The sequence below is a fragment of the Pseudorca crassidens genome, chromosome 16, assembly GCF_039906515.1.
Source record: "Pseudorca crassidens isolate mPseCra1 chromosome 16, mPseCra1.hap1, whole genome shotgun sequence".
NCBI lineage: Eukaryota > Metazoa > Chordata > Mammalia > Artiodactyla > Delphinidae > Pseudorca > Pseudorca crassidens.
The window spans coordinates 32,153,616-32,174,515 of NC_090311.1; the positions used below are offsets into that span (position 1 = coordinate 32,153,616).

General features: G+C 46.9%; 1 protein-coding gene across 50 annotated transcripts in view; it reads left to right on the forward strand.

Annotated features, from left to right (window-relative positions):
- Window positions 1-20,900, forward strand: part of SORBS1 (sorbin and SH3 domain containing 1) — a 240,748-nt gene that overhangs the window by 193,888 nt on the left and 25,960 nt on the right. For 33 of the 50 annotated variants that reach the window (XM_067709891.1, XM_067709907.1, XM_067709912.1 and 30 more), the window contains 5 exons: window positions 7,595-7,767; window positions 8,290-9,759; window positions 10,423-10,508; window positions 13,502-13,669; window positions 17,614-17,660. In XM_067709891.1, coding sequence (XP_067565992.1) covers window positions 7,595-7,767; window positions 8,290-9,759; window positions 10,423-10,508; window positions 13,502-13,669; window positions 17,614-17,660 — 1,944 coding nt within the window. The remainder of the gene's footprint in view (window positions 1-7,594; window positions 7,768-8,289; window positions 9,760-10,422; window positions 10,509-13,501; window positions 13,670-17,613; window positions 17,661-20,900) is intronic. The other 17 variants (XM_067709926.1, XM_067709927.1, XM_067709929.1 and 14 more) reach the window with 3 other exon arrangements.

Below are 20,900 nucleotides of genomic sequence, written 5' to 3' on the forward strand. Positions count from 1 at the left end.
TTGAAATATGACAAGGAGGAAAGGCACACTATTACCTGTTCCATTTGGGTTGGGTAAGTCCACAATGAGCAAAGTTCACCTCTTCAAATAGAAGCCTGACTTGGTCTGAATGCTGAGTTTATGGGGGCAAATATTATGGTCACTTGGGCGTATCCAACCTATCATATCTTGCCAAAGAAGGCATTTTGCAAGAGTAGTTTCATTTGAAAGTCAGTGAGCTGGGATTAGGGTGTTTTGGTGAAAAATTGCTTCAGGTGGCTGGCTGAGTGAATTTCTACCGGATCTAAGGCACTATGCTGGGTATTCTTTTTTTTTTTTTAATATAAATTTATTTATTTTTGGCTGCGTTGGGTTTTTGTTGCTGTGTGCGGGCTTTCTCTAGTTGTGGCGAGCAGGGGCTACTCTTCGTTGCAGTGCGCAGGCTTCTCCTTGTAGTGGCTTCTCGTTGCAGAGCATGGGCTCTAGGCACGTGGGCTTCAGCAGTTGTGGCACGAGGGCTCAGTAGTTGTGGCTCACGGGCTCTAGAGCGCAGGCTCAGTAGTTGTGGTGCACGGGCTTAGTTGCTCTGCGGCATGTGGGATCTTCCTGGACTAGGACTCGAACCTGTGTCCCCTGCATTGGCAGGTGGATTCTTAACCACTGTGCCATCAGGGAAGTCCCTATGCTGGGTATTCTAATAGGAGCATAAGGTGCAGTCCCCTAATAGTTTCAGGGGCAAAACACGCAAAAAAAAAAAAGTTAGTAAATAAAAAGGCAATGTGGCAACTGAATGAAATAGACTGTAGAGGTTAAAAGTATTCAGAAGGCAGCTCCCACAGGATATCAGAGTTAAGAGTGCAGGTCTTGAATGAAATGATAATTTTAACGACTGATCGAGCATTTACTATGTGCCAGGCCCTGTGCGTAGCATCGTATATACCTTACCTCATTTAGTCCTCAACATTTCAGGATCAGGCGTTATTTTTTATCCCCATTTTATAGGTGAGGAAACAAGCACAGAAAGGTAGTGTGTGCCCAGGTTCCACAGCTGTGTGTGGCAGAACTACCACCAGAGTAGGAGCAATGACGTTCTAGGCCAGGAGACTGCCAAGATCTGCTGGTGGCAGCAGTAAACTCTCACCTGCACCAGTACTGATTCAAAATTGGGTAATAAATTAACGAAAGGCATGCTAGGGTTTACTGTTTTGAGCAGTTAAAAAAACAACTTAACCATTTGTGTAATAGTGGGTTAGCAGGATTGAGGGGGACTCATGCAGACTTTTTAAAAGAGCAAATTGCTTTCAGACACTCTGAGTACTGGTGTACATAGATATTTGATGTGCTAATTTACCAAGCACTGTATTTGTATCATGGAAATAGGTCCAGAGACCTCTGTTTTTCAGCCATAGCCCAGCTCTCATGAAACACTTGACAGGAATAGATGAGTTTTTCCCTCCTGCTGTTCTTCCATGTGGGGATTTTTCAGTAATTCAGGCTTGGTTTTCTCCCAGTTTGTTCAAATGAGTTAGGTTTTTCAGTATTTGGAATTGGTGAGGAGTCAACATAAGTGCGGTGCCTGATACGTATGAAAATGCACAGTAAGAGTTTGTTGAATAAATGAATGCATCTGTGAATCTTAATTAACTAGAATCCAACTTGCTTAGCACTGAGGCAGGCTGCTTGTGAACGGAATCTGGCCCCTTTCACTGCATGGACACGAAACGTGAAAGAAACGTTGGCAAGGCTTGACTTAACTTAACCCAAGGGCTGAAGAAAGAGGAGTCACCGATACCCCAGGATCAAAAACTCTGTGGTCACTGGAGAAGTGATGGTGTTGTCTTAAATCTACTTTCACATCTGGAGCAGACTGCAGCTTAGCATTTTATTAGCATGGTTCCATATCACAATATTAGAAGAACCTGGGAAGAGAAAGGAAGAAATCCACCCATAGCCCCAATATCCTAATACAACATCAGTCCTTCCTCTCAAAAAAATATCTTTCATACTTGTAATCATAGTGTATGTCCCGTTTTGAATTTAATTCCCTGGAGTTATCAGATCTATAAGTCAGCGGTATATTTTCATCATGACTTATCATTTCGGCATTGATTGGCACGAATACATTTTTTTGCCTAACCAAAGAGCTTTACTCTATTTGGCCAGCAGGTGGCACTCAAGAACAAGCTGCTCTTTCCTAAATGGTGATGGTCCACTAGAGAAAACATTATTTCCCTTAATCCAATGTAAGATCAAAACACAAATCATTACCTAAAGAGCTACATGAAAGATTAGAGACTCCCCTGGGCCTTAAAAATGTCAGAAATCTGTGTGCTTGTAGGCATGTAACTTCATAGAATCATTTTTTCCACTAATATGTATTTGGTGAACAACAGTGCTAGACACCAGGCATGCAATGATTCGTAAGATAAACTGCCTGGCCTCAAGGGGCTCAGAGTGTCATTGGGAAATGACACTTGTACATGACAATCAGAATGCAGTGTGGTCAATTCAATGATGGGACCCAAGAAGGAGTGAGCATCTCTGTTTTGGGGAGAATGAAAGAAAGGTTTTATAGAGCAGCAGCAAATAAAAAGTGAATGACAGTAGCATTACATTATAAATACAAAAAATTTTTTTCATGCAGTACAAAAGGCTTTAAGATTGTCTAGACTCCCTTCCCCAAAGTCTAGAAAGAGTTACTTTCTTTTTTTTTTTCCTGAAAACACCAAATGTTTTTTGTCCCCTGCATCGGCAGGCGGACTCCCAACCACTGCGCCACCAGGGAAGCCCAACCACCAAATGGTTTTAAACAGTGAGGCTGGAATTTTTTGTTTTGTCCTCTGTTGAATCTCCACCTAGGAGAGTGATTGACACTTAGTAGGTGCTGCGTAAATATTTGTGGCATGAATAAAATCAGCAGTGGAAGGACAAATTAAGATGTTCTCTAGAAATATCATGGGCAGTGATTTGCAGATATGATTGGAGGGAGTCAGGGCTGCAGGCTCGGGGAGTGGTGCTGTGCTTCCTGCAGAGGTACAGACGAGTGGTCAGTGGTCGTGAGCAGTCCCGGGAGGGAAGGAGCAGAAGAATTGATGTGAGCTGTGTCGAGGGCAGGGAGTAAGCAGGACCTGGTGACTGCTTAGGTCTGGGGAGCAAGGGGAGGGAGAAAGGGGTTGATTCCCCTGGCTTTCTGGCTTGGGTGAAGGAGGACAGAGGAACAGGGCTGGGGTTGGTTTAGAACAGGTTGGGTTTAAGATGCCTGAGGACCATGTAGGTGAGGATGTGTAGAAGGCAGTTAAATGTCTGTGTCTGGAACTCAAAAGAAAGGTCTACATAGATTACAGATTTGAGCGTGGATTTCATGGACAGTCTCTTTGCACCTTTTAGTTTTGCAAATGAAAGAAATTGAGGCTGAGAGAACCAGATTGTTTCCAAGTTCTTAAACAGAGTGGGTTTGCCTCAGCAATCACATTCCTCTTTGGAGCCGGGCTGGAATCACAGCCTGCCAGGACCCTGCCTGTCTCCTCCAGAGCCCTCCTGGTAGCATGATTGAAACAGTTGGGCCTAAGATGATTGCTCTCTTCTCTCACTTTATCCTTTCAGTGAGTGTGTTTTTATTCAATCCCCCTTGAGACTCAGCAGCCAGCTCTGCATCTCAGCCAGAGGGTGAGTTCTCCGCAGTGTCCCCCACCCCGGCTTGCTCTTTCCGAACTGAAAACAGCTCAGCTCAGGCTACTGAGGGCTGAGCTTCTGAATTCGACTTGTTTTGTGAAGCAGTTGGTGGCTGCTGGTCCTGATCGGGCTTTTCTCCATCAGCCTGGCTCATTTTCCCATCTTCTCTGATCTGTTTGAACACAGCAAAGACCCAGGAACTCTGTGACCTTCTGCAAATGCCTTCACCCCTCTGGTCCTCGGTTTTGGGGACAGTGGGACAAATGATACGTCTTTCCAACATTAGGAGGTCTGACGGAGATGATATATTTAAAAACATTGGTCAAGAGTTTTTAGATACTGTTTTGAAACAAGGAGCCCCTCAGTTGCAAAGTGTTACACATGTGGAAAAAGCATGCTGGCTTTGGTATCAGAAAGAAAACAATTGGCTAGAGCAAATCCATTCTGAGAGGTTTCCTGAGTGCTGGTTTGTTGTTCTGGTGGGGAAGCAGGAACAAACGGTGATAACGGGTGGACTAAAGCCAGAGGTGGGGTAGTGGTAGGAGGGAGGGACGTTCTGACAGCTGGTGCAGTAGAGGCGGTATGGGGTCAGGCAGCTGGTTGCCGCTGAGAGTCAGCACCAAAGTGAGGAGGAACTAGGGGGCATTGGGTGGGAGGTTCTGACTGAGGCTGAGGCAATTCAAGGGGAAGGACAGCAGAATAGAAACTGCCGTCAGGCACTCCCCCAGCGCCGAGGGAGGTCTGCTAACCCCAGACCAAGGTGAGCGGGGCTTCAGAGACTGTCCCCTCCCCAAAAGGCTGTTGGTCGGTGAGCCTCAAGGACATCTATGCATGGATCTTAGTTGAGGTTGTACAAAAAAGGAGAAACGTGGTTAAACTGAAGGACAAAATCAGAAAGTGCAACCAAAAAGAAGAGGGTGGACTGTGAAGGGGAAGTTTAGAAAAGGGGCAGATTTGCCTTCATTGTGAAATTCATACTTAGACCCGGTTTAGAAGAGCTTACATTTATTTAAATCGGCAGATAGTGCCACAACCTTGCAAGTCACCTTTAGGGGTCCTTCAGCTCTCTAGCAAGAGGTGACGGTTTTTATTAATCAGATCCTGGGTGGCGTCGGTGAACGCCACCTGCAGGCAAAAGCAGGAGAGCCAGAAGCAGCATGGGTGCAGCCATTGTCCCAGAGCCTGCGGGTGAGAGTGGGCACCTCCCAGCAGGGACCAGGCGGGCACCAGTAAGGACAGCCAGCCTGAGCTCAGGCCGTCCTAATTCCCTGTAGTTTTTCTCTTTCCACCCCTCCGATGACTCCATGGTCACTGATTTCAGGAGCTAAGAGCCCTCAGTGAATGTGATATAATCCTTATACTTGTAAAAGAATTTCTAAATACATAATTTCGCAAATTAAAGCATATCCTTAATCAGATCATACGTGCCAATTTTTACTTTCAGAAAATGTGACCTTTTATTCATTCCTCAGATATTTATTGAGCATACTCATGTCCGAGATAGTCTAGTGGGCGCCTGCAAATAAAGAGTGTTTCCCCCATCCCGACCTTTCCAGAGGCCTCTCTCTGAGACACGAACCCTGGAGGGCTGCATGTAGACTCATTTCATTCACATGCCTTTTTTTTTTTTTTTTTTTTGGCCATGCCGCTGGGCTCACAGGATCTTCCCTGAGCAGGGATTGAACCCGCGTCCTCGGCAGTGAAAGTGTGGAATCCTAACCACTGGACCACCAGGGAATTCCCATATTCACATGCTTTTTGTTCTCAGCTTTGAGGGTTGGTTTTCTTTCCCCTTAGATTCCCAATAATGTTCTCCTGTCTTGGCCGAGGAAAGGGGAAGAGATTTGACCCCCTGACCTAGGCCAGAGATAATGAGGAGGGGCCTGGGAGAGCCCTGATAGCCCGGCAGTCCCCTGAATAGAGCACGTGAAGCCCTTCAAGCAGTGGCGGGCACATGGCAAGGGCCCGGGAAGTGGTGGTGACTGGGAGGGGGTGTTACCAGTGCTGGAAGCAATGGAATTGCTCCGGGGAACTTGACTACTTTGAGGTGGAGACATTGCCTGTCCTACCACGGAATTTCCACCTCTTTTCCACTTCTGACTCCTGGCTCTGGATACGCTCGTCCCGGGGGTGCATTCGTGGCAGGTAGCACTCAGCAGTGATGACGCACACGGAGCTCCAGCATTCTTAAGTCCTGTTTCCCCGTGATGTGCAAGCCTGGGCTCTTGGAAGGTGCTGTCTCCTAGGTGGTAGGGAAACGTTAGAGCGGCCGAGAGTACCGTCTGTGGTGCTCGACAACAAGGCTCAAGTTCCAGCGCCGCCCGTGCACTGACTGCGCCAGCTTTGATGAGTGCCTGACTCTCCCAGTGGCTCGTCCTCATCTGAAAATGGGGAAAGTAGGACCGTTCGTGGGAGTTAAAGAGAGAATGATCATCGGCCACTTAGCACAGTGCCCCGCACATAGGCCATCTCAACAAGCAGGGTGTACAGCTGCTGTTGCCGTCATTGTGTGTAACTCTGGGGACCCAGAGTCTGCGGGAAGTATAAAAATGATTGTATGGTGATGCATGGGTAGAAGGAAAGAGACGGACAGATGTATGAGGAAGCAAATGCAGCCCAGCGTTCCTTGTAGAATCTAGGTTGGGAGTGGCATATGGGTGTTCGCTGCTGTAATTCCTTAAACGTTTCTTTCCATTTGATAATATTCGTAATATTGGGATGAAGTAATTTCATCAAGCTGTTTACATCTTTAGAGCTGGAAAAATTCCATATTGATGCCGGTAGATGGAATTTGGTAGAACTGAAAAGCAGCCTGGCAGGAGCCTGAGTGCTTTTGTGGAAAAGGGGTCATCACTGATCTGAGTGAGTGTGTGAGCGTGCCCACATGTCAGTGTGTTGGTGGGGGAGGGCATAGAAAACTGGAATTAGGGGAGGGGGAGGGTTCAGCGAGTAGGCGCTCTTAATTTTTTCTGTGCCCCACCTCATTCCAAAAAGGATTTGTGGTAACTTGCAAAAATACCTAGACTTTCAACAAGATAAAAATAAATGAAGGATATAAACCAGCAATAGTTTATACTCATAATACATGTCATAAGGTGCTGAATACAAATTTTGAAAGCAGTGGATGGGATAAGAATATATAGAATCCCAGCTTCCGGTTGCAGCTGGGGCTGATTTTCCTGGAGACCCTAGGCAGCTGGGCCACCTCCTTTCATTGTTGATTTTATTTTATTTATTTTTTTTTTTAAGCGGTCCACGGGCCTCTCACTGCTGTGGCCTCTCCCGTTGCGGAGCACAGGCTCCGGACGCGCAGGCTCAGCGGCCATGGCTCACGGGCCCAGCCGCTCCGCGGCATGTGGGATCTTCCCAGACCGGGGCACGAACCCGTGTCCCCTGCATCGGCAGGCGGACTCTCAACCACTGCGCCACCAGGGAAGCCCCTCATTGTTGATTTTAATGCTCCATTGGTCAAAGCACTTGTGAGGAACAACCCAGAAAAATAATCCAGGTGGTGGACTTGAAGTGGCCAACTCTGGCTGGCAACATGTCAGAAGCTCCACTCATGTCCTCGACTGTCCCATCTTGAGTGCAACCGCTGGGCCCCCAGAACCTCCTCCTGTCTGGCCCCCCTCCTGCCCTCCATCCCCAGGCAGTGTTTCTCAGAGTTATTCTTCTAAGACACAAGGCAGTCATCTCAAATAGAGCACCTTGCTGTTTAGACACGATTCCTGAGCATTCCGGGGCACCTGGGGGCCTGCCTTGTCTGTAGAGCTCTGTGTCTAACTAAGAACGCCCTTTAGAAGGGACGGTGCTTGGCTGGGATGCCAGGAAGTGTGTTTCCTTGTCCTCAGCTGGTAATGTGCTTTTTAGAAAACTGTTAAAAATACTAAATCCTACTCTCTCTTTTTTTTTCTTCTCTCTTTTAAAATTTCATTGTTCTCAGTGTATATTCTTCCAACTTCCACGCGGTGAAGAGGGAATCAGATGGGGCTCCCGGGGATCTTACCAGCTTGGAGAATGAGAGGCAGATTTATAAAAGCGTCTTGGAAGGAGGAGATATCCCTCTCCAGGGCCTGAGTGGGCTCAAGAGGCCATCCAGCTCGGCCTCAACTAAAGGTAACTGGGCGAAGCCTGCAGGCCTCTCGCCCATCCACACGGCTATCAGGATATCTCTCGCCCGTCCACACCCATTCCTGGGGTGATGACAGCGAGGGTGAACCTCCAGCGACTGGGATGAGTTTTGACTTGTTGAGATCCATCTCCAGGCCACGGAGCCCTTGTAGTCCCCTCCCCTAGTATCTCACCGGCCATTTTTCTTTCTGGTACGAATAGTTTCCCTCCCTTTGAACCCCAACCTTGCTCTCCCTGAAGCATCTCTCTCTTTTTTGTTCTGATTCCCTTGTCTTAGAAATTAGCGGAGCTTTTCCTAACTCTAGCAGGGTGGCCATTTTTCTTTGCATCTTTGCACCTGCTTTGCAGCACAGATTATTTTGCTTCCGGACATCGACTGGAAATTAAAACAAAAGACAAAACACCCCTTATGACCAACGAGCATGTTTCCTCTCCTTTTTTTTTTTTTCTTGTAGCTTTCAGCTTTAACCTAATGGGTCTGTTTATTTTATTCTGCATGCTTTCCAGTGGATCATAAAGGTGGGAATGCTCACATGATTTCTTCATCTTCAGTTCATAGCCGAGCGGTTCACACTAGCAGTGTGTTAGGCCCCGGGTGTAAGCACAAGAAACCCTTGTCCGCTGCGAAAGCCTGCATTTCGGAAATCCTCCCCTCCAAATTCAAACCCAGGCTCTCTGCCCCCAGCGCTCTTTTGCAGGATCAGAAGAACGTCCTGTTGCCATCGGAAAAGGCTCAGAGCTGTGAGAACCTTTGTGTCTCGGTTCCTCTGAATGATTCCAAAAGAGGCCTCCCCCTGCAAGTGGGGGGCAGCGCGGAGAACCTGCTCGTGCGCTCCCGGCGGGACTACGACGGCAGGTCGAGCAGCACCATGAGCCTGCAGGAGTACAGCACCAGCGCCAGGAGGCCCTGCCCACTCTTGAGGAAGGCTGGCCCGCAGTTCACCATGCTCTACCGAGATATGCACCAGATCAACCGGGCCGGCCTCTTCCTGGGGTCCGTCTCCTCCTCCAGTGTGCGGGATCTTGCCTCCCACTTCGAGAGGAGCAGCCTGGCGTTGGCCAGGGGCGAGCTGGGCCCCAACCAGGAAGGCTCGGAGCACGTCCCCAAGCACACCGTCTCCTCCCGCATCACAGCTTTCGAGCAGCTGATTCAGCGGTCCCGGTCCATGCCGTCGCTGGACCTGTCCGGCCGGCTGAGCAAGTCCCCCACGCCCATGCTGGCCCGGAGCGGCCTAACCTCTGCCCGCTCGGCTGAGTCCCTCCTGGAGTCAACCAAGCTCCGGCCCAGGGAGGCAGGCGGGCTGAACCCTGGGGGCATCTACGCCTCCCCAGCGTGTAGCCGGATGGCGGACCCCACCTTGGGCTTCAGGGGCCTCGTGCCTTCCGAGCCGCTCTCCGCCTGCTCGGACGAGCTGGACCGCTGCTCAAACATCTCCAGCGACAGCCGAGAGGGCAGCAGCGGCAGCGTTCATGGAGACTTCCCCAAACACCGCCTCAACAAGTGCAAGGGCACCTGCCCGGCCTCCTACACCCGCTTCACCACCATCCGTAGGCACGAGCAGCAGCAGACCTCCCGGCGGCCCGACTGGCGCCCGGATCCCAGGGGGGACAAGGGCACACTCCTCAGGAACATCTATCTAATGAGCCCCCTCCCTTTTCGGTTGAAAAAGCCCTTCCAGCATCCCTCCAGACAGCTTTGTCCCGGGGACTTCTCAGGCCAGAAGCCAGACCCCCCCAGGGGGTCTCAGCCCCATCAGGACGAGCCCCCCTCCGGGGGGAGGCCCTTGGTTCCCAGACGGCTGTCTTCCCGGCACACCATGGCCAGGCTGAGCCGGATCTCAGAGCCCCCTCAGGAGAGACCCGCGGCCCCGGAGGTCTGCCTGACGGCCTTTAGTAATGGGAACTCTCTGCCGTACTCAGACCACAGCCTGGACAGGAACAACAACCCCCAAAGTGAACTGGGAACGTCCCTCGGAGGTGGCCTTCTGTGTATTTGCCCAGTCTCACCTCACCCATCTCTCCACTCTGCTTGCTTTGTTCCCTCCTCCAGTGTGCCCTTGGTGCTCATTTTCTGGTCCGTCCTTTGTTTTCTGTTTGTTTTGCTTGGCAATTAATCATGGCTCATAGTGGCTGCACTTCTTTAAAAACAGATCCCCCATGTCATTTAGACTAACCACCAAACTCTGTTTCGAAAGAAAAATTGGCCGTTTAGCTCATCTGAGAAATGTGTTCGTTTGAACTCCTGAACCCCTTGCAGTTCACACCAATCCCAATTCACCCTGAGGTTTTTTGAGAGGCAGCCTCTCTCGGTGGCCCTGTGTATGTGTGTGTGAGTGTACAGTGTGTGTCCCTGTAAGATCCTGCACGCCTCTTAATAGGGACACTTTTCAAAGACGGTCCTCTCTTTGCTCACCTTTTGCCTCTGATTAGTTTTCTTTGTATGAAACTAGTTCACAGGTAAATCCAAAAATCGGGAGGGGGAGGGCATTGGGGTTTTTTTTCCTTCAGAATTTGAATACTGACCACCAAACGACGACGGTACAAACTTGATATTTGTCATGGATGAAAGGTGAAATCTTTTCCCAATCTGGTTTCCCACTAAATCTTTGCCTGTTTTAACTTTACTTTATTGTTTTGAAGATTCAGAATCACCAAGGCATTTTATACCAGCTGATTACTTGGAATCCACAGAAGAATTTATTCGAAGACGTCATGATGATAAAGAGGTAATCGCCCCCTTTGAAATCTCTTAGCTCTTGTGCAGATAAAAATATGAAGGAAGTAGACATTCAGGGAGGTGGCTTGGCCTAGCAGTTAGAAGCAAACATTGGGATTTTCACAGGTGACTTTTTATATGACATGAGCTCAGTCACTCCTCTTTTAGTCCACTTTTCCAAAGAGTAGGACTGATTTTCCCCAAGGTGCTAAGTTCCAAATGCCAAATCTGCCTGGGAGGTTCAGAAAGAGCTTGCCCACCACTGCATTCAGTGCCTTTTAAGGGGAACCTAGAGTCCTTCCCCCTAACCCCCGCCTTATTACTCTCCAGGGAAATCCATCCTCTATTGGCACAAAGCACAGTTCATATTGAGAAATATGCAGTAGGAGAAAGAGGAAACTGAAAAAGAATAATGCCCATGATACATTTTATAAAAACAGTTTGAAGAAGTTGCCTTTAACTCAGAAGAAGAGAGATACCCCAATAAACGTTGATAACCCCTCTCCCCCAGAACTTCAGGATATAGACCTTGTCCTGCAGCTCCTGAAATGTCTGTACTGCAGTGATCTGACTGACGGGGCCGGGAAAGGAAGGCGTTGTCTTGGGATTTAGGAAGAGGTAGTTCTGCACATCAGCTGAATGGGCAAAATCACAAGCTGCTGTTGTGATGAAGTGTTATGACGAGGCATGTTTTCTAGACTTTGCATTCCTGGAAGAAAGGGTCCTATAGCTTAAACAAGCTCTGATGAGTGTTTTCTTGCAATGAAGAGATGGAAGAATTGCTTTGAACCTGGTGGCAGCAAGGGAAGGTGTTCGTGTGTATGCAACTCTGTCCCTTTCCCCGTAAAGTCTGAAGCCCTTTTTCTGTGTTGTGCTGTTTTGTTGAGTTGGTTTCAGAGCTTACGGGGATTTTCCTTAAGGATTTAGGGTAAGGCTGACATTGAAGAGAGCTGGAGGGTAACAATCATTGCTGCCAGCTAGAGAGACAAAGGACAAATAAAACCACAGCTCTGCCCTTCTCTGGGCACAATACAGACAGTGCTCAGTAAGACATTTGCGCCTGTCTGTGAAAAGAAACAGGAGGAAGCATTTGATGGACAGAATTATTTGTGATAGCATGGTGAAAAACTCACAGTGGACGTCCATCTGGCCACAGAACAGACTCCTTTTTGTCACTGTCACTGAGATACAAGATTCTACCTATCGAAGCCTGGCCTGCTGTGATGAGGGAAGGTGACATTCCATTTCAGGATGATAAACCCTAGCATCCGACATGGCAGGTTTCGTGGTAGAATTCTTGCCTGCCACATGGGAAGCAGATTTTACTTTGCTGGTTTAGCAGTTTAGAGGGTGAGCAGCTTGTTTCCTGAATGACGCTGGCTCACAGATCCTTGGGTCTTTCTCCCTGTTTTTTGGCTTATGTGTTTAAACTATGGGAATGATGGATTTGCTGAGGTCAGAGTCACACACTGGGTAGGGAGCTCTGCTCCATTTGCATCTGTCCATTCCCATTGCTACAGAAACAACTCACATGTCCCAGCTCAGGGAATGCCAGTCCTGGCATTTTTCCATGCAAGTGGCTTCTTACTAACATTGAAGATAATGGCATTTCAGAAAAGAGCCTGTCAGTCCTGGAAGGGACATTAGTGGTCATCTGGGCAATTCCCTTGTTTTATCCAGGAAAGGACTGCCACAGGACAGTGGCTTGCCTCGGGCCACATAGCCAGTTACCTTGTACCAGAGGCAGAGCTGGAAACCAGGGCTCGACCGTGCTTCACAAAGCACTTTCTCACGTCTTTTCTCGTTTAATCTTTACCACAACTTACCTGAGCACGGGGAATCCCACAGCCATTTGACGAGTTATTGCTTTATTACTGGTAGACCCTGGAGAAGAATAGAAAAGTGGGCCCACCATCCTTTGGGACTAGGTGTCACTTAAGGCATTTAATTACCTGCTGGGAGAAGACTAATGCGTTATTGAGAATGCTCAGAATGATCAGTACTAATCAATGCTTTCCTGCAAAGAATATTAATCCCAGGAAGGTATGATTGGTATGGAGTAAGAAAACACATTAAAATTCTCTTCCATAGGGTCCTTTCAGTAGGCAATGAGGACATTTAGTTAAATGGAATCTTGTTTAATTATTTTAAAAGGCCTTTAAAAATAGAAATAGATGACTATTTCCTTAATTTAGGAGAGAATATTTCTTCTAAACCCAGGTACCATTATTCTTAGTTTATCTCCTGCATTTATAGTCTACCTCGTTCCCTTAAACTCAGTTTCATTTCACCTAAGGAAGAAACAGTTAAGTAGGAAGTACAAGGTAAGTGATGCTTTCTGTCAGTCACATAAATAGCCTTCGGTGCATGTGCTGAGGCCTCCTAACAACCGTACTCGGAGGAAGGGTTGGCTGGCCTAGGAGAAGGGGTGCCACGTTTTCTGAAATGGGTATCTCTACTCTCTTGAGCATAAAGTAGCAGGAATAGGAAGCACAAAGACGACCTGCTTGCCACAGAACCACACAATAAAAGCCCACAGCAGTTTTAATAGCCTGATTTGAGGAGGAGGAATCAGCCAGCCCTGGTCCCACTGTGGGAACTCATCACTGCCTGAGTGAGGGAAGGATAGCACTTCCAGCCTCCCACCATGCTCCATGCTCGTGAATGCTCCGGACGGACCCCCTGGATGCCCTGGCCGCCTTGTGCCAGGAGGCAGGAGGCTTTTGGCTGAGCTGGGAGATAGTCTGCAGACAGCGTAACCGTATGGGACCCAGCGTTCCCCGCAGCCCAGTGCTCCCCCGGTTTCTCCCCGCAGCGCTGTCTCCTCCCTACACAGAGCGCACGTGGGTGGGTACAGCGGGAACCTTGCAGTTGCGGCCATAAAGCCCCCCCAACATGTTTCCTCCCTATTGACCCAGCACCTTTTTCCTTAGTTGTTTTTGTTGGCAGTTTTCCAATACCCTGGTGATGATTCACAGCCCATTTTATGCAATTTCATGGCAGAAACTTTTAGCGGACCAGAGACGACTTAAGCGTGAGCAAGAAGAAGCCGATATTGCAGCTCGACGCCACACGGGCGTCATTCCGACGCACCATCAATTTATCACTAATGAGCGCTTTGGGGACCTCCTCAATATAGACGATACAGCAAAAAGGAAATCTGGGTCAGAGGTCTGTTTTGGTCACCTCGATCTGCTGCTTGACCCAAAGCAATATTTGCCTTCCCTCGGCATTGCCCTCTGTAGGCCAAATTACCTCTCCAGACAGCATCTGTCATCCTGGCTTCCCTTAGGCTTGCTTTGGCTCTTCTCTGGCTGGTCGGTGGACATGATTCCCATCATGTCCTGTGCTCTGTATGTCCAAGCATGCCTGGCTGCGGGACCGGGATCTGCTGGCGCACAACCTGAATGCATGCCTTAGAGCATCGGCTGCCTTCATGAGTCTGGTCTTCTCCATCTGCATTTTATCATGAGACTGTGTTGCCTGTGCACTTTGCTTAGAAACCTATACCTTAGTTCATATGCATTAGTAGCTATGGTGTGGACAATTACGAGGTTCTTCTTTGAAAAGATGGTTTAGTGAAACGTGTATTACATGCAATACAGCCACTTGGTATCCTGTGACGATTTAATTGACTGAAGTGTTCAGTAGAGCCGAAGCCTCACTGAGGAATTTTGAAAGCCAGACCGTTTTTGCAGTTAGGGTAAGCCATGGAGGGTAAGCGCTCTCTGAGAGAGATCTCCTTTGTTGCCTTAATTTTGACGTTTCTCAGCTGAAATTATGAAACTTCATATTATACAAGGAACAAAGAAGTACAAGCCTTTGAAGTGATTTTATCCAGGCCTTGGCCTCCTGCGTGAAGGTCAACATATTGAAATTCTTGTGCTGGCCAAATGCCGCAGCTTGCATCAGCGTTTGTTTGGCCACGTGATCCTTAAGTAGCCCTGCTGAAGATTAGCTCCTTTCAGGGAAGCCTGTGTGCCTGGGGCTTGGGGAGGATTGGGGAAATGGGGCAGTGACACCAAAGTATATACAGTTGTATAATCGTTCGGTGTAATAGCCAATCAAATACTCATGTCTCTGTCTTTGGAGTGACAGAGGCACCACTGGCTGTTCATCAAATGGTTTGGGTTTTGGTTTTTTTTTTAAAAGAAATAGAAGGTGACTGTAACAAAGAGAGAAAAGGGGGAACCAGACTAGAAGAAGGAAAGCTGGGGAGGCGAAAGAGACTCTAAGGTGATAGAGAAAAATAAAATGTAATAAGGGGAGGCAGAAATTAGCAGGAGTTACTCAGATGCAAGTGAAGGACAACCGCCAGCCCTCAGCATTCCAGCTCCTGAATACCACCCTGTTCTGAAGGCTCTAGTGATGGGTTATCCTCATTCCCAGGCCTACCTGGTTGTGAGTGATGGAGAAGATGGGAACATGCAAAGGCACCCTAGGGCTGCCTAACCCACGTGTAGATAATACATGCAAATGAAATGCAACCAGGGCCCAATAACCATGGACAGAGGCAGGCAAACTCTGCCTAACCTGCCTTGCCTCCCTTCTAGAGCAGAGGTTCTCAAACTTAAGTGTGTCACAATCCCCTAGACGCTTGTTAAAATACAGGTTGCTGGGCCCCGTCCACCAAGTTTCTGATTCTGGGGTGGAGCCTGAGAATTTGCATTTCTGAGCAGTTCAGGGACCACATTTTGAGAATCACTGCCCTAGATGTCGACTGACAGACATGGGACAATAAAGACCAATGAGTCCCAGGTACACCAGGCTATGTAGATGTACTTCTGTACCATTCAGTAGAATTTGGATGACCACTAATTTGCCCAGAACCCTGTGAGGGGATAGAAACAAGACTCAGACTGTGCCCTTGGGAAGCTGGCAGTCTAGTGGAAGAGGCACCCTCGGAACAGTTACCTCTGTTGTAATAAGTAACACAATGCCTTGGGAACCAGAGGAGGAAAAGATCGATTCAGCCTCAGGAGGATGGAGGAAGATAAAGAAGGAGATGATGCTTTGTATAGGCAATATGACTCATATAATATGTCTTAAGAGTTCAGTGGAATCAGTGTTTCTCAATCTTGAATAATGTATGGATTCCCTTTGATGAAAAAAAAAATTTCACCAACCCGATTGGGTTGACCTAAGCCAATTTACAAATTAAATAGTAAACTGTACACGTATACAATTTTTATTTAATAATTATAAATTTAATTGAGAACTGATTAATATTCATGTCCCTATCTTTTGAGTGACAGAGGCACCACTGGCTATTCATCAAATGGTTGGATTTTATTAATTTAATTGATGGTTGATATAATTTTGCCTGAACTCAGTTGCCAATCAGAGTGTGAATATCGTGCTGTTTTGGTATAAATTTTTTTAAAGTTCATACAGCTTTACAGCTGGCTGTCAACCAGCCCCCCCGCCCCCCACTTTTTTAAATTGGAATCACTGAAATTTTTGTGCTTAAAACGTTGGTCATTTGGCTTTCTCTTGTGAACTTGTCGTTTATCATTAACTCCACATTTGTTCTTATTTGCTTACAACTGTTGAATTATGCTCTTTGGTCACAGGCAGGCATTGAAATCTGTGACATTGATTATAAGGTCGTCATTCAGTTGACTTCTAACATGTATGGTAGATAGATGGAAACATCACATGAAAATGCAAAATTAAAAAAAATTCCTGTGGAGAATCCATGGCCTTAAAGAAGATCCCTGTAAGACCCCAGCTTGAGGAACCTGGAAATATGGGGCATTTCACTAAGGGATCAGGATCTAAAACTAAGCTTCATGAAGCTTCTAAAAACCATTTTTTTCCTCACATAGAGTCTCCCATTTTCCCCCTCTGCTTTGTCCATGCCTTCTAATATTGAAGAGGAAGTATGTAATTTAATTTTCATCACATTGTTTCCCTATACCAGAAAGTTATAGCAGTTGAAAAGGTTGGAGCTGCTCATGGCTGGGGCAGCATTATACTGGCAGCTGTAAACTGCTTGCTCTCATGATTTCTCCCCTCTATCTTTCTTTTTTTAAAAAAAATTCCCCACTTTTAATGGTGGGGAAGAAAGATGTACAAATAAACATGGTAAGTAAAAGGGAACCTTTTGCTCTCTTTGTTGGAATTGGAGATGAGGAAATTCCAGACAGAGAAGGGGTGTCTAGACAAGGTGCAGCAAGTAGATTTGCCTGACTGGGACAGGAAAAGTGTCATAGGAGATAAAGGCGGTTAGGTATGAGTGGGGAGAAATGACCCAAAGGCCTTAACCCACCTCAGGAATTGAGAGTTGATCTGAGGCACAGTTGAGAGACTGGGCCAACTTCAAAGCAAGGAAGAGATGTGATGGAGGTATTTGAGGAATGTTATTTGTGCTCCTGAGTGACAGTAGATTAGAGTGAAGAGAACTGAAGTCAAAGGAAGCTCTGTGCCTGTGGGAAATAGAGGTCAGACCTGAGTGGGGCTGTGGAAGGGACGGAGGGAGGGTTGGCGTGACTTAATGACAGGCTCGATGAGAACGTGGAGATGGGGGCTGTGGATGACTTCCAGTCTTGGGGGGCTAGGAGGAGAGGGCTACCTAACAAGAATGGAAGCCTTGAAGGAAGAGCATGCGCTCAGGGCTCGCTTTATCTGGCTTTTTTGGATGATTTCACAGACCTGGAGAAATATGTGGAGTTGGAGGTGATGTGAGAAGTCACTCAGGGTTCATTTACTTGCAGGTCATAATTTAAGTCAGGTAAAGAGAACATGTTCCCCAAAGACTAAGACAGTTAGATAAGGAATGTCTCAGGACTTCTGGCTGGGTTTTGTTTGTTTGTTTGTTTTTTAAATAGTGGTGTCAGCCTCGGGGACCAGCATTTCAACTTTAGGACTTTTCTAGCCGTCTCTTCCCCACATCTGCCCCTCCGTAGGGAGATCCTCGCGCGTGGCATAGCTGATTGAACGTCCATGTAGTGCTCTGCTAAGGTCAGACCAGTAGATTGCTGCCCAGATTTCGACACCAGAGTAAACTGGTTAGGGTGGATTTTTCTGCTTTGCTTTCCGGAAACTTGTAAACGTGTGTCCTTTTCATTATGCATAAATTGTGATTTTAACTTGTCACTGTTTCCTGTGTTTAGATGAGACCTGCCAGAGCCAAGTTTGACTTTAAAGCTCAGACGCTAAAGTAAGTGCCACCAGTCATATTCATTTATTTTAACTGCTTTGAAGCACAGACGTGCAATCATAGAGAAGAGTGGGAGAAAATAACAACAATAAGAAACAGGGGTTTTTAGATTGTACTATGTGCAAGCACCATTCAAAGTACTTTACGTATGTTAACTCATTCATCCCTCATTGGAACCCTGTGAGGTTGGCGCTATTGTTATTTCCCTTGTAGTAATGGGGAAACCAAGGTTCTGCAAGGTTAAGGAACTTGCCCAAGCTGGTCAGTGATGGAGTTGGGATTCAAATCCAGGTAGCCTGGTGCCAGAGCCTGGGCTCTCACCTCTGTGCTGCTCTGCTACCTCCTATGTGGGGACTCAGTTTGCTTCATTAAGTGGTGGCTTGATCTGACTTTCTCTACGGAAGGAACCAGAACCAGTCTCTAGGAAGATAACTTTGCCAGTTCTGCTGCAACATCCCGAGAGATTAAAGGCTTATGTGAACCCACAGGAGACCAGCATTTCTCTAAGTATGTTCCTCAGAGTGCTGGCTCTGTAAATATTTCTCAAATAGTGTTCCATCATAGAAATGAGTCTGGAAACCACTGCATCCTATGTCTGTACCTCCTGCCCCTCCTTGAAGAGAGACTTTGCTATTGACATATTAACGGCTCTCTAGAAGTTTTTCAATAAAGAAACCTAATTAGCTGATCTAGCCAATGTTACCTAAGTTTAGACGACCAGAAAACCTTTCCATTTTCCGTAGAATGAAATGTGAGAAATGACTGGGATCCTAGAGGAACTTGCTCACTTCATATCTGATTATGGATTAAAACGGGTTGTGAGTTTTCATTGGCAGCAGCGAACAGCAGCCATCCTGCTGTCCTGGTGACGAAAGGGGAAGGAAAGCCCTCCATCCTTGGACGCTGGAAAACGCTGTATGGAGGCTGCTCGGCTGTGGTTCCGATCTCCTCCAACACAGAATGAGTGACTAGCCTGCTGTTTCCAGAAGCTAGGCACAAATCTGGTGCATTTGGCTTTGCTTGTAATTACTCCAGTGCTTTAGCTTGTCACCTAATGAGAGGTGGTGGCATAATGTGCTGGGTTGATTATGGGCTCTAGAGTCAGGAAGTCCTGGGTTTGAATCCCGACTGTGCCACTTATTGCCTCTGATCATGGGCAGATCACCAACCTCTCCACCTCAAATTTCCTCATCTGTAAAATGGGCATAAAAATGCCTCTCTTAAAAAAAAAGGCCTCTCTTGCAGGGCAGCCAAGGTAATACTTGTAAGGTATGTTGCATAGTGTAGCAAAAGTGTCCCCCTCCTTTTTTTAAACCAGAGACCTCTGTTTATAAAATATATATATATATAGTTATGTAAATTAATTTTTTAGTTTAATCAAGAAGTACCTTTTCCTCTTTTTTCTTTGAATTGAGAAAGTTCCATGTAATCATTGAACGGTATTGTGATATTACATTTAGCTAGATTTCATTTAAAAATCCTCACAGATAGAACAGGTGAGAAGGCTAAGATAGACAGAACTCATCACCGTTTACCAACGTTGCTCATGCTGGGACAGGGCTCCTTCCTCCTGACCCAATGCTTTCATTGTACCATGTTGCCTCCCAAGAAAAGTTAATAATACTTTTTAAAGAGAAAACAAAAGATCCATAGACTTGAGTATTTCAAAACATCTCCAGTCACTGGGTTCTGTTTTCCTCCATAGTATGTTACTCAAAAAAGTGTTCTGTGGGAGCACTCGTTTCAACCACGTTAAACAGGTTTCTGTCCCACAGGACTTTCTCCAAGCTTCCACTGTGCTAATGTACATGGTGACACTCCAGAAAAGATCTAAAGTACATCATATTATTTCCCAAACCTTGTTATTACCAGACCTTGCCATGTGCCTAAGTGACCTGCGAGTCACTCAGGGTGGCAGAGTTTGGAGCCTGCAGATCTCCAGCAGGGGTGGATATTCTGAGGGTTCTGCTCATCTGTGTGCCCATAGTTGGGAGTAAATGGAGGGGAGGATTCAGAACTCCCCCAGGGAGGGCTATGGCAAGAATTTGGCCAAAGACCTTCTTTCTTCCAGAGACAAATGCCCCAGATCCCCTTCACAGGCCTCTTTAGGGTTAGAATCCTGCCTACCAGTGCAAGACCCACACAGGCTGCCTTGTTCTCTCATCCAGCACAGTGCTGACTTTGTGTGAGGTTTTCCAGATGTGCCCCTTTGTTTAGCCAGCATCCCTCACGTACCGTGGGACTTCCTGGCACACTGCAAAGCAGGCACACCCCGTCCAAATTGCAGTCAGAGTCCTGTCTTTCCATGCTGTTGGTTTGAGGCAAATGGAAAAGATCTAGTCATTTTTTCTTTTTTTTTTGGCTGCGTTGGGTCTTTGTTGCTGCGCACGGGCTTTCTCTAGTTGCGGCGAGCGGGGGCTACTCTTCTTTGCGGTGCGCGGGCTTCTCCTTGCAGTGGCTTCTCTTGTGGAGCACGGGCTCTAGGCGTGCAGGCTTCAGTAGCTGTGGCACTCGGGCTCAGTAGTTGTGGCTTGCAGGTTCTAGAGCTCAGGCTCAGTAGTTATGACGCACGGGCTTAGGTGCTCCATGGCATGTGGGATCTTCCTGGACCAGGGCTCGAACCTGTGTCCTCTGCATTGGCAGGCAGATTCTTAACCACTGCGCCACCAGGGAAGCCCCATTTTTTTTTTTTAATGCAAGAAAATTTCAAGGTACAGTTTTTGTGTTGCTTAAAATTTATCTTTCTCTCTCAGTTTTTAAAATGGAGTCCTGGTTAGCGGTTAACATATTATTGAGGCAAACAAAGGGATGTATATGGAAAAGTTGAAAAGGGGCAGGAAGACCATTTGAAGGAAAATCCACTTTTCTTTCCAAGATCCCTTTTCCATGTTGAAAAGAAAGTGAATTAACATTTACTGAGTGTTAACTATGTAACAGGCACCATGCTAGGTGTTTTATTTGTAGTTTGTTGCTGAATTCTCCACCAACTCTGAGTTAGCTCCTGTTTTCAGATAAAGAAAGTATCTCAGAGAGATTAAATATCTTGCCCAAGGTACCAGAGCTGGTAAATGGTATAACTGGGTTTTGAACCCAGATCTGCCTAATATCAGAGCGTTTCTACTGCATGATGATGGATGGATGGATGAATGGGTAATGAAATGAGTGGTGGATGGATGGCTAAACGGATAGAATGATAAAAGGATATCCGTATGTCACAAACAATTTGAGGGTAATTTAAAT